Source organism: Prinia subflava, chromosome 2 (assembly GCF_021018805.1).
Source record: "Prinia subflava isolate CZ2003 ecotype Zambia chromosome 2, Cam_Psub_1.2, whole genome shotgun sequence".
NCBI lineage: Eukaryota > Metazoa > Chordata > Aves > Passeriformes > Cisticolidae > Prinia > Prinia subflava.
The window spans coordinates 52,010,610-52,024,025 of NC_086248.1; the positions used below are offsets into that span (position 1 = coordinate 52,010,610).

At 35.9% G+C, this 13,416-nt stretch overlaps 1 protein-coding gene across 4 annotated transcripts in view; it reads left to right on the forward strand.

The window, feature by feature from the left end:
• Nucleotides 1-13,416, forward strand: part of NKAIN2 (sodium/potassium transporting ATPase interacting 2) — a 534,113-nt gene that overhangs the window by 275,428 nt on the left and 245,269 nt on the right. For all 4 annotated transcript variants that reach the window (XM_063389933.1, XM_063389930.1, XM_063389932.1 and 1 more), the window contains one exon: nt 3,969-4,049. In XM_063389933.1, the coding sequence (XP_063246003.1) occupies nt 3,969-4,049 (81 nt within the window). The remainder of the gene's footprint in view (nt 1-3,968; nt 4,050-13,416) is intronic.

A 13,416-nucleotide genomic window follows, 5' to 3' on the forward strand; every position in this document is an offset into this window, starting at 1 on the left:
ATATCAGAAAAATATTTTGGGAGCAAGAGAAATGCCATGTAAAGTTCTTTGGGAAAAAATAATAATACTTTAATTTAAAATTCTCATATCTATCAGAGTTCCTGACTATTTGTGCCTGAAAAGTATGGGACATATTTCTCTTTCAGGCAAAGTATGACAATAGATATAAGTTCTGGTGACCATGTTTATATCAAAGGCATTTGTGGCCTACCTAAACCTTTGATTCTTGTGCCCTTGTGATTATTTTTCCATTTGGCTTAGGTATTAAGTGAAGTGATGTAATTTCTTTGGCCTCCAGTTTCCTTGTTAGGAAATTGGAGATAATGTGACTTAGCCAGCTTTGGCAGAAGTGTGAAGAGAAATGTATAGGTTCTCAGTACTGGTACAAGATATTTTAATATCTCAGTTTTCCATTCCCCAAGAAAAAATACATTCTATATTCATTTGTGATGATTCATAGTGAATGTAACTACACAGGATCAGTAAATCATAAAATACCTAATTCTTTTCAAAATTCTTTGCAGAGGGTTATAAATTCATGTTTGCTATTCAAGTCTTCAGTCTTAACCTTCTAGTTATACCTCTTTCCAGTGTGGATCTCCATAAAAATAATAAGCTTCCATGTCATTGCTGTGCCCCTTCTCAGTATCTCCTGCTTGGTCAAGTGTGTATTTATCAGAGTTCTTGTCTTGCTGTTATGTGACTGCTGTAGCATTGTGGTGGCTTCTGTCAGATAATGCAGCTGTCTTGAACTCCCACATATGAGAAAAAAAAATACAGCAATAGACCTTTGAAGAGCTCTTATAAAATGATCTTCTAATTAGATACATATAATAGAAAGTGTCAGAGAGATTTGTTCACTGTCACAGACCTTCAGTGCTGAATTTCTTCAACAATTTGCTGGAGCACATAGAAAACAAAAGGCATTTATGACTGCATGTGATGCAGAGATAAGAGATGTGCTACATCTGAAGCCCCTGAAATAAGAAACAATGAGAAGCAGAAACATCCTTGTATTTCAAGACAACTAAACTCAGTGTTTAGCCACAGAATTCAGGCAACAGGCACTTATTACAACATTTTAAAAGGAAGAAGTTTAAAACATACTTTTAAAGGACATTTTTAGCCTTATTTGTAGTCCAATAACAAGAAATTCGTGTTAAAAGAGTATATCAAAATGGCAGATAAATGCATCAGTTTTTTGGTGATAAACTTGGCAGTGAAAAAGTTGTTTCTTTATTTAATAAGGTTCTCTGCTGGCACAAGCAGTTCCAAAGTTCCTTTGAATGTTCTGTTGAATGCATGTTGAGCTTTTTAATCAGCTGTTGATTACATCCAATGGGACATGTTGTGCTATGGACCACTGACCTAATGAAACCTGGTTCCCTGGTTTCCTCTCTCCCACATTTTTCCTCCTTCATGTTGACAGATAAGGGATGATCTTTTAAGTCATTCTCCGTAGAAGAATTTAGTAGTGTCTATTCCTATTTGTATGCCCATTTTCCTGAAACTTTTGTGGATAAAGTATCTTTGAGTCTTCTTGTGTTTTGTCTGATTCGCTTCAAATTTTTCTGGAGCACAAAAAATTTTTGAAGGGAACAGAAATTGCACATTTCATATCTTTGAAAAATTAGTCTAAATGCAGTATTTTGAATTTTCACTATAAGAAATCCAGTTATTGTCATGTTTCAGAAGGAGTGTTTTTATTATCTACATGAGAATATATAACATTACAGTGTTACAATAATTGACAAAAACCAACAAGTTAAAATGTTGCATAGTTGGTTAACAAAGCCAAATTAAGGTTATTGAATTTAAATTAATGTTTTCTTCTGTTATTTTGTAGTTTTATAAAGCTCCATGTTACATGTGAAGAGGAGTGTACTATGAGAAAGCTTAATATGTTTAATGTCTCAAAGTCTTGTTATAAAAAAAATGAGCTTGTTAAGACTCTCCAGCTGAACTAAGTTCCTATTTTCCAAAGTTTTATTAGCAGGCTGCATTCAAAGTGTAGATGTGGATTAGATGTGGGCCATCTCTGGAGATATTTTGACCTCAACTGGATAAATCCCTGCAAAGCTTGATCCATGCTGGTTGTGCTTTGAGCAGAGATTGGACCAGGTGACCTCCAGAGAGTTCTCCTGACCCAAATAAATCTGTCATCTGTGACCAGAAAGAGCTGACCTATAAAGTCTATGTAATCTGTATGCTTTACATTACCTGAAATCACTTCTGTGTGAAGCAATTCAAGCATTTATAGCTGTGTTAGCTTCCATTAAATCAAAACTATTTTATCATAACTTTTTAAAATCTGAACATGCTGCAACTAATAGCTAGGCTGTCTGGAAATTATTTTGTTATCTATAAAAATAAGAAATTAAAAAAGGGCTAAGTTTTGGTCATATTGGATACAGTCTCACTTTAGATGCTGGGAAATGGCAGAATTGTTTTATTTTCACCGTATCTAGAAGACTAGGTTGTAAATGGCATGTTGAATAATAGACAGTGTAATGCAGAACAGCACTTGGAAGAGAAATGCAAGAAGAATCCTGCATATGTTGTTAATGAATGATGAGAAACAGATTGTCATTTATGACAAAAATTGTTTGTCATGTATATTTGTTGTATGGAATGGATAGTATGCAGTATAAAATGTAGTCTGCTTATTCAGAATGTGAACACATGGAGGTGTGCAGAAAATAGTACTTCTTGATTTGGATGAGGAGCTATCAAAATGTAATCAGTATGGTTTGGAGAAAAGGCTACAAGACATGAGGAGTAAGTCTGTAAATAATTGTGAGAAGTGGTGTGGTGGTGTAAAAGGAGAAGACAGCTCTCAGCTATAACAGGTAGGGAATGGTGTACCACCGCTGTCGTATTTCACTTGTATACAAGGCCTTGTGGAATGAAATAAACAAACATGCAGAACTCAATTGTGAGCTAGAGGATGGCTACAACAGCCATCAGAAATGCATTTGAAGATCATGATGTTTATTAGACGATGGAATAATTTGTCAAGGGAAGTTCTTTTGTACTAACATTAGATAAGAGTAGCAACAGCAGGTCAAACTTTATTATACAGGATCCTCCAGCATTACAGCAGGAGAATGTACTTTCCAGTCCTACCACACAAGGTCTTATGAATACAAAAAAGAAGCACAGTAGTAGACAGAAGAGAAAAAGTGTATCCCAAATACATGTACAAGATGTTTGTACCAGTGAACAGATATTGCTTAAACATGACTGCTTCTCCTATATGCTCTAAGACAAAACAAAACAAAAAATTAATTTTTAAAACCCCAAAGAAACAGTCAATTTAAAATACAGTCTGTCTATTAAATGTGTTGAACAATTATGAACTGTGCTTTGGAAGGTCACAAAACAAATTGATTGAGGCATGTGTCATGAAGCAATTCCCCCATGTTTTGTAGAAATATTGCAAAAAATAGGTGATAGATAGATAGACACACAGATTTTCTTCAGGTTATATATATCCTTGTTTTCTTGAGACTAAATCTGAAGTGTTGAAAAAATCCAGTGCTAGTTCAATTAGGCTGTTATTTAGTAAGTTATATTTGAATGATCAGTTCTGCACTTCTAATATAATTAATACAATAATATAATAACTACTAATAATAAGTAATATAATTAATATTGCATGCCTCTCTATTGTAGCATCACCCATTTAAACAAAAAGAAAGAGATACAGATTAGTCTCAAATTCAAATGTCAGATATATCAACTCTGCTGAGATGCAGGTTTTCTGGTGTGACAGTACTCACTAGATCACTCGACATTGTGGTAGGGAAAGGGAAGAATTTATTTGTGATTCTCTCTTACGTGTAACGTTTTTATTCATAGGCACCATACTTATAATCTGGTTTTGTCTTGGATTGAGCTAATGAACCAAGTTTAACTTAGTTAAGAGTGGAATTGTTAATTCTGTGTTTCTTTCTTCCTCCCTACAGTATGCTGTCTGGCTGGTCCTTTGGGTTACATGGAACGTGTTTGTTATCTGCTTCTATTTGGAGGCTGGAGACCTTTCAAAGGTAATTTACCACTGGATACATTTAAGCCATCAACTCTTTGTTAACAGGCCCCAGGCTGTGCTCTGTTTTACTCATTCTTTTAGTGTTACCTAAATGAATACTATGGAAATGTATGATGGAAATTTGGAGTATTCTGGGTATGCTGGAAAATTTTAAACCAGACAGTAATGAGCATATACATTCTGATGCCCACAACAATAATTGTGTAAATTCTTAAAAGAAAATTACCTCTTTTTGTCCCCCTCAGTAGTTCTGCAATGCAAATTTCACCCACATGAGAGACATTAATGAATGATTTTATGAATACAAAATGTTGCCATCTCAGGGGCAAACAAATATTTATTGTACCTTTTAGTAGCTTGCTGCTACTTAACTGGATTCCTTTCAGGGGTCTCATACACAGTATAATACTTGCAAAAGAAGAGGTCTTTCTTTAAATTAAGATGTAAACAGGGGTGCCACAACAGATTGCCATTTGGCTTCATCAATGTTTTTTAAGTTTGTACTTCTGCTACAACTGTTTTCCTTGAACATTTATACACAGTAAAAATCTATAGGAGAAATACATTTTCCTAAGAACAACATATTTATAGAGTTTTACTGACAGTGTGATAATGCATAAACTGGCAGTCGGTAATGGCCTGAAACCAACACTCTTACTTTCTAAGGTGTTCCCAGAAAGCTGGAAATTTGTTGATAAAAGATTAGCAGTGGCAAAAATAATTTTTTAGGGTAACATGCTTCAATTGATTCTAGATGTGCTGAATTATGCTCACAATGCTATGAACTGACCATCAAGGAGAATCCCTAGTGTCAAACACATCACATTCTCTTCTTGACTCAGATTTTCATTTTTGTTCCTGATTACAGGGAGTTTAGCCCAACTGTAAATTACAGATGTAATCCTCTGATCCTTTGTGAGTTACTGACACCTTGTTATGCAGAAGGTTAAACACAATTATAGGAAGAGTAAATGAGGCAGAGAGACTTCCTTGCTTGTTGTTTCTTTCAAATTACCCCCAAAGTACAAAAACTACTAGATACAAGGTGTTTCATCCCCATGTATTCCATTTCTTCAAAAGATGCTGACTTCAAAAGGATCAGAATTTCATTTCCTGAGGGTGTAAAGTAATTTTCTGCAGGTAAAATGTTCCACTTTCCTGGTTTTATACTTTCAGGCAGGCCCAATCTCATTAAAAGCTTGGCGAAAACATAGCAAATAAAAGAACTTGCATATATTATCTTTTATTTGGCCAAAATTCTTTTTTTGTTGCCAGGAGAACTAACATATATAACAAACCCAGCGCCTGTTGTACAATTATACTCAACCCAATCCACCCTCTTTCCACCTGCTTGTTTCAGCCACCTGCATTCTGAAACTTGTAAATGTTGGGATGCTTATCTCACCTCAGGAAGTGAATGGGGGTGGGAAAAAATGGAGAAAGGAGAAGTTGCTGTTTGAACACTGGGTATAAAAACAGCATAAGAATACTAGTAAGTGCTAGTTGGAATAAAAATGGGCCACAGATATTGAAATTATTTTTTTCTGAAGTCTAGAAATTGTCATCTGCAATGTTTCCCAAACAACCATAGGGTTCAGGTCTATATTTGAATGCAGTTTAATCTTTTATTTGGTCTCTAGAGGTATTATTTGCTCCAGTGATATGATCTGCCTTGAAATACCCAGTAGAGTATATTCTTTCCACTTCAATTGACTTTCAGAGCACCGGAGTTGGTAAAGAGGGGGAGAAAAGAAAAAATTCCAAGAAAAACAGATTTTTAAAAATGGTAAAGATAAGTTTATTATTTACAAAAGATCTAATTCACATGTAGGGTATCATTCTCCTCTCCTTTTCAACTCAAATGGTATGTCAAGACTTCCCACATGGAAATATTCTAGAAGACCTATCACTTAGAAATACACATCTAATGCAAATGTACCAAACTGTTCAGGTTGATAACATACCCCTCCACTCTAGATCCTTCAGAGGCTCTGGCTGTTTCACAGATATAGGTATCTTACAGAATAGATCATTTCAAGTGTAATTTTTCTCAGGCATATTCCTAAATCTTCTTTATTACTTATATTTTCATCTGGGAATAACTGCAATTTTAAATCTGTGGGGATAAATCTGGGCAATTTCTTTGTTGGGAATGGCATGTAGAATCTTGAGAGAAGCTCTAGATCTGAACTAGTTCTAAATAGAGAATATAAAACAACCTTTAGGCAAGCACCAGAGGGATGCCTCTGAGGTTGTAAACCATGAGAGAGGATCCTGTGCATGGCTTTAAGAATTGATAGGTTAAAATTACAGCCTAATAATAGTTCAGATGGGTATAGTTTATTGTTATATGTATTATTTATAGCTTGCTACCAAATAAAATAAAAATAAGGAATGGTTTTTTTCCAAAGTTTTAAGAAAGCTTTTGTTCTATGTGTACAACAGTTTTTCCATCATCACCTGCTGAGACAATGGAGAGGGCACATTTTAACTGTTAATATACTTACTTTCCTTGTGGGGGTGGAGGTCATGCCATTTTTACAGCTTCTCCTGATATACTGAAAGGGGTCTGTGAAGACTTAGAAATTTTTAGAACAGTGAGATAAGCATCTCTAAAGAGACTGAGGAGATTCAAGGACTATTTGTGAACATCCATGTGAATCTGTTTGCATTATACACCTTTACAATCATAGATATCTTGTGGAAAATGGTGTCACACCAAGTATTTTCTGTCCTTGAGGCACAGTTTTCTTTGCTGAAACTCTATCAGAGCAAGATAGAATATTTGTCTTTGTAAGAAAGGTTTTTAACAAAGAGGAAGTACAATCTCTTGTTCTTAACCTTGATTTTTATATGGATCTGTGAATAAATGCCTAGAAAACCCACTTCTCAGACTTACTTTTCAGTATTATTCTTCAAAAGTATTTAATTAGTCAGAGTGTTGTTTTGCTTGTTGATGACTGTCATACTTTCTATAAGCAGGACTTTTAGGTGTCAAGACTGGTAATATTTATTTTGGCCTGTGGCTAAGCAAATGTAGTACATGAAAAACATAACCTCTTATCTTGAATGAGACACATCTGAGGTACACTAGTGAAACAAAAATAAAAGGAAAACATAATAGAAAACATTTCTGAGAAAATGTAATATTCCTGTGATTTTTTAAACCCAGGAAAGTACATAAGGAAATAGCAGAATCTATCTCCGAATAACAGATAATACTCATTTGATTAAGAACAACACTCCTGATTCAAGACATTTGAAAGCTTCCCCTAATGATGTCTAATGATACCACAAACAGAAAATAAGCAGAATAAGAACTCTCATACTCCCATTTTTACTTTTGAAACGAGTAAACATTTTTTGCTGAAAGAAACCCTTTCCTGAGGTTGCAGTGGTCCCGTTGCAAGTGTGGGAGTGGAGACCCTGTCGCTGTCAATTGCTGGAACTCGAGGCAGAAGTTGGGTTTGGGGTGCTGAACAAGGGGGACCAACTGGGCTACAGGGCCCAAAGCAGCCCTTGCTGCACAGGGTCCCATCCTTGAGTCAGTACTTCTGTTCTCTTTGCATGCAACTTTATTTGTATGACCAGATCCAAGAGTTTTCCTCTCACTCATTCCTGTCGCCTGTCTGAGCTCCGGAATCACTTTACTGTACAACCCAGACTACTATGCGAATATGACCAAGAGTACACTTCTGAAAAGCTCATTTTAACAGTCAGAATTGAATTCGTTTCTATTTTTCTTTCATTCTTGACATCTTCGTTATTTAAACCTAATAACATACAAAATTTATATTTATTATGTTAAATAATTAGGTTATACTTATCTATTTTTGTCACAAAAATTAGACGATTAAAAGTCAAACACTCTGGTATCAAGAAATGCCAGATTGCTTGACTAAGCATGATTCAGCTCTCTTGTACATCCATTTTTATATACTTTTTAATTATGAAGTCACAACTGTATATTTTTCTTTAATCTCAGTACCACATAGCCTATTTCAGAGATGAAGTTTTGGTATTTGAGTGAGGCTGCCATACTGGATCTATCTCCATACACTGCAGCAGTCAGAAAAAGTTTAGTAATAAATATAAATGTAAATCCTGTACTTCAGTTCTGATCTGAAAACATGTAGAGTAAGAATATGAAAGGTTAGGTAGAGAACTCTGGCACATAAGATCTCTAAGGACAGAAGTGATACTGTGTAATAGATCATTTGGTGTAGTCAAACTGTGGCTCCTCATTATTCATTCTACAGGTCTGAGCAACTGTTCCTAATAATAATAAAAAGAGGGAGTTTCTATTTGTATTCAAATATGTTTCTTCCTTTCCTATATTGCCCTGTACTGCAACAGGGAGAACATGAAAGAATAAGATTAAAAAATGCACTTATTTAAAATTGAAATTCTTATATATGATACAAAGAACTGAATTTGCTGTAGTTATTAAAATGTAAACTAAAAGAAAATATGTAATCAGGTTGTTTTCTGCCAGAAGTTTTAAGGGAAATTAAAGGTTTCTGAACACTTTCTCTCCTACCCACAACAAATAACTGGAAATATAAGATAACTTAGGCTTAGAACATCACAGACTTAGTCATGCTGGAAGGGCCCTCTCAAGGTCACCTAATCCAGTCTCCTGCTCAGAGCAGCACCAACTTAAAAGTTCTGTCATGTTGCCCAGAGTTTTAGCAAGTCAAGTTTTAGAAGGATGGAAGTTTCACAGCTTCTCTATTTCTTAGCCATTCTCATTGTGAAAATTTTTCTCCTGATATGCAGCTGAAATTTCCATTGCTGCAATCTGTGATGTTGCCTCTTGTTCTTTTACTGAGTGCCTCTGAGAAGAGTAATGCTCCACCTTTTCTAAGATTCCCTTTAGGCTTTTAAGTGAAACTGAGTGCTTTGGCTGTTTGTTCTTTCTGGGGTTTATTTCCTATTTCAAACCACAGATAGTTTGTTGCACCTCACAAGAAAAAAAGCAAATTATTTTGTAATAATCAGTAATAAATAATTGGTTTATTTTTCACACTTTCACTTTACTATGGGAGAAAAATGAAGGGTCTTCACATATATGTAAAGCTATAAAGTATCTTATGTAAAACAGGAAAACACATAGGTTGTCCATGTTTGGAAAAAGTAGTAAGACGTTCAAAAACAATTAGAGTCCATTAGTTCAAAGACAATTCAACTTATGCTGATATTTAAGTTTCCTTATATTGTATTTATCAAACTACTGAAAATTTTGTGTATAAAGCCTGCAGTCCAGTAAAATGCTACAAATATGTAACTCATCCCTATTCCTGCTGAGGTAAGTGAATCAGGAGGGTGAACAAAACATGGTGAAGGTCCCAAGTAACTGCTAAGGAGCAGTAGGAAGACAATACAATGGCATTCCTGAGGAATGCCTGTGGGGAAACAGTCAGCCCTGCAAAGCTGCAGGAATGACGATTTAGGCAAAGAGTTTGCTGCTGTTTTGTTATCTGCAAGTGCTGCCCATTCTGTAGCTGAACTGCAAGCTAGTTTTCTATATCATAATGTACTGGTTTGAAAGCACAACCAGGGAGATTCCAAGTCAGAAATACAATTTAATAGAGAGAGAAGACATGAACAACAAAAAAAAAGGTAAAAATAAAATAAATGCAATAGTACAAAGAACCACTGACAGAGTCAGAATACAAACCTGACACCCTGTTGGTCAGGGTGTTGGAAGCAGCCTGATGTAAGTCCTCCAGGAGTGACAGATGTGGCTCCTTTGGAGTAGAGACGATCCTCAAGAAAGGGGCCAGTCATCCTCAGAGAATCCAGTGGAAACAGATTCCCTTGGTGTTTGGGATTGCTGGTTTTATCCCAGTGGAAAGGCTTTGGCTCCTCCCACTGGGTGGAGCATCCCACAATGGAATGAGGTGATGTTATCAGTCATGTGAGAGGCCTTAAATGGCCCATTCACAGGTGATATCCCTCGGAGGAGGATGGGTGGAGGAAGAGATAAGAAGGCACTGCCTTATCTGGTGTTATCAGGTGTCCCATTAACAGAAGGCATCCGCCCTCTTTCCACCCCTAGAGTTATAAGAGATAAGGAACAATATCTCCCAACCAGTTTCAACAGATGAAAATAGAATACACTTTTTTGGTTACATTTTCCAACCCAAGACATACAAAATCAGAGGAATAAAGGCAAATGTAAGAAATCATGTCCAGCTGCCAATATGCACTCTCTTTAAAGTCAGTGTTTACATACTAATGGTCATGGTTCATAGTAAAGTAAAGCCAGAAGGGATTTTGGGATATAGCCATCAGTTCTGCCTCCAGCCAGGCCCAGCAGCCAACATGTACCATGGGAGAGCAGCTGATGCAAATGGTCTCAAGGAGGAAATGCGCAGTTTAGAAATCCACCTACAAATGCTGCTCATGCATTAGCAACTTTTCCTCACTGAGAAATTCTCCTTTCCCTTGTTGATCTGAGATGTTAGTCCAGGATTAGCCAGACACAGCTGATTTTCGTGGCTGTAGGGCAGCCTATTCTTTCTCTTTTCCTTTTCCATTGGATGACTCTAATGAGAAAAGGAAGAGGCAGCAATGGCCATAGCACCTCCTTTCAGCAAATTAGCAGCAGTCCTGCACTGCTGGTGAGAATAAATGGAAAAGGTGGGAGGAAATATGGAGCTTGTTTTTCCTCCAACTGTTCCCGCTTGTCCGTACCATCTTATTGCGCAAAATTGTAAGGACCAGCTAGAAACAGGCCACTTGTAGTAAGTTGTATTTTTCCACTTGAATACCCCAACCTTGGCAAGCACTCATCCACCTATGTGTCTGACTTTCATATACCACTGCTTGGATTGATACCTAGTTGCTCTGAAATACAGTTTATATCCATATGCAAATTAACTGAAATAATGCAAATTACTTCAGGACATGATTTGCATAGCTTGTCACTCATGCTGCTTAAAAAACATGCTGGCTATGAGAGCTGAACACTTTATGCAGCTAATATGCTCTGATTTTAAAGGGAGGGCTGGATACATAGGTGAAGCTGGGGAAAGAGCAAAACAAAAGAAATGGGTAATTCATCTTCAGCATTACTCAGTTGTAACAAAGCAATGAACTTGGCTAAAAGACTGAACTTACACCAGTTATCCATTCATTCTACATAACTTTGTGTCCATTAGTGTAATCATTATACTGCTTTGATTCCACATTTACTAATTATTTTTGTAAAGCAGTGGTCATTAGCAGTTAAATGTCATACATACTCTAATAAAACAACCTGCAGGATGGTTAATTTGAACATATTACCTTCCTTGGATGTTGTTTTAACAGATGTCCTGTTAAGATAACAGAGAAATTAAATCAGTTTTCAACTCAAAGCATCTGGTTAACTTTGTAGGTAAATGCCTTTGAGCAGTAAATCTGACCAGGGTTTTCAGATAAATAGCTATCAGAATGTTTTAAGTAAATGACTTTATTTTTTCGCTTCTATTACTTAGGGCACATTTGACATGCTTGATCATATATCTAACAGATGAAAATTGAAAATAGTGCTGGCAACCAGCAGTGTTAGGTTATTCAGGGGGTAGTTTCATGGGTAGATACTATTAAGCATGCTTATGGTTTCAGAAAATTTAGTTCTGCAGCAATTTTTAAACCTCAAGATCTTTACCAGCTGGAAGATAACTGATTATAAAATGTAATCTGTTTAATACTGTAGACATAGCATATGGTGGAATACATTTAGATAAAAGTGGAATTTTTCGTTTTCCTAATGGTGAAGTAAATTGTGATAGGAAATCATTCAAAGTATAGAAAAATATGAAATATGATTGTATCTATTTTGCTAATAGTAACAATTTTATCTTTTAAAATCCTGGGACATATTTTCTGTTGAATTTATGAATAAACATACATCTTGCTGTTGATTTGTATTTATTCACTTTTCCCACAATTTAATAGTTTTGCTACAAATACAGGAACACAGGAAAATATGTGTAGTGACTGGTTAGATGACAATTCCATGTGATTATTTACTTATGTGTGTGTTTACATATATATTGAGTGCCTCAGTTATACTGTTAACATTACTAGGCATGCATTTTAGCATGTACCTTAAAGCTGCATATATCATAGTTACATGGAGGCTTTCCTATACAGCTAAAGGAAGTCCCATGGATATTTCTGCAAGTCTTTCAAATGTTACAGCCAAGACATTGCAGAAAAATATCCAAAAATATGTTTATGAAATTACTTTTTAATATTTATTAATTATATTGCAGTACCATCTAGTGGCCCCATTTTGATATCATGGTGCCATTATGCTATGAGCCCTAGACACATATAAGTAAACTTTATCCTAAATGGTGCAAACTCTTACTATGTGATTCTGTGAGAATGGGAGGTGGAAACCAGAAAATAGTAGACTGCTGTGAGAGTCTAAAACAGTGTTATATGTTTGGAATTCTTCCTGAAGTCTAGATTTTCACAACTTTCTTGTCCTATTTTCCTCATGTTTCTCCTCTCTGTGAGGATTGTTAGTTGAGTGACACAAAACCTTACTCCTACAGCTTTTATGGCCCACTTTGGTGAGCAAAACACTTCTGTATGCTGCAATGCACTATTGTTAGCATTTCGACAGTTGTTAAAGGCACCGGGGGAAAAACTGTAGATTTTGCTTAAAATGAAAAATCAGAAGCTAAATTTATTTCTAGTCAGGCAGATGCTCAGAAGATCACAGCTACAGAATGCATGTTTGCTATGACAGCTCATGTGGGGATTGTCTATGCCTCTCATACACAGTACTTTTACTGTGCCTGTATGAGTCAGCTATGGACAAGGGCTGAAGGGGATTTACCATAGTTGAAAGTAGAGGGGTCTGCCAGAGCAACCACCCATCTTTTTGAAAGTATAAAAACATTCAAAAATATGGTCTGCTTTTTAATTTTCAATCTCTCATGGTGTCAGCTTTGTGTTTCATTATTTATTCTTTTGGGGTACAGATGCAATACTTTAACATAGTCCCTAGCAATTTTTTTTTTGTTCTAAATATGGATGCAATGGCCAGAATATACTTTCCTCACATCTACTCTTCCTCTAAATATAATATATAATTGACCTCCTAATTAGCATCTATCAAATAAACTCCATCTTGTGAACCAGGGGTCTTCTGAAAATTTCAAGGCAGAGCACTGAACCCATGCATTTTCTGAGGAGGTTTGTGTTACTTGGAATTTCTGAAGGAAGCCATTCTGATCCTTATGTCACTAAAAATTATGCTGGTGTTAATCCAGTAGGAAATAGAAATCCTGTATTGCCTTCAGCATCTTTTTACGTATGGATAAGCATTTATTGAACCTGGGAAAGCAATGTGAGCTGCA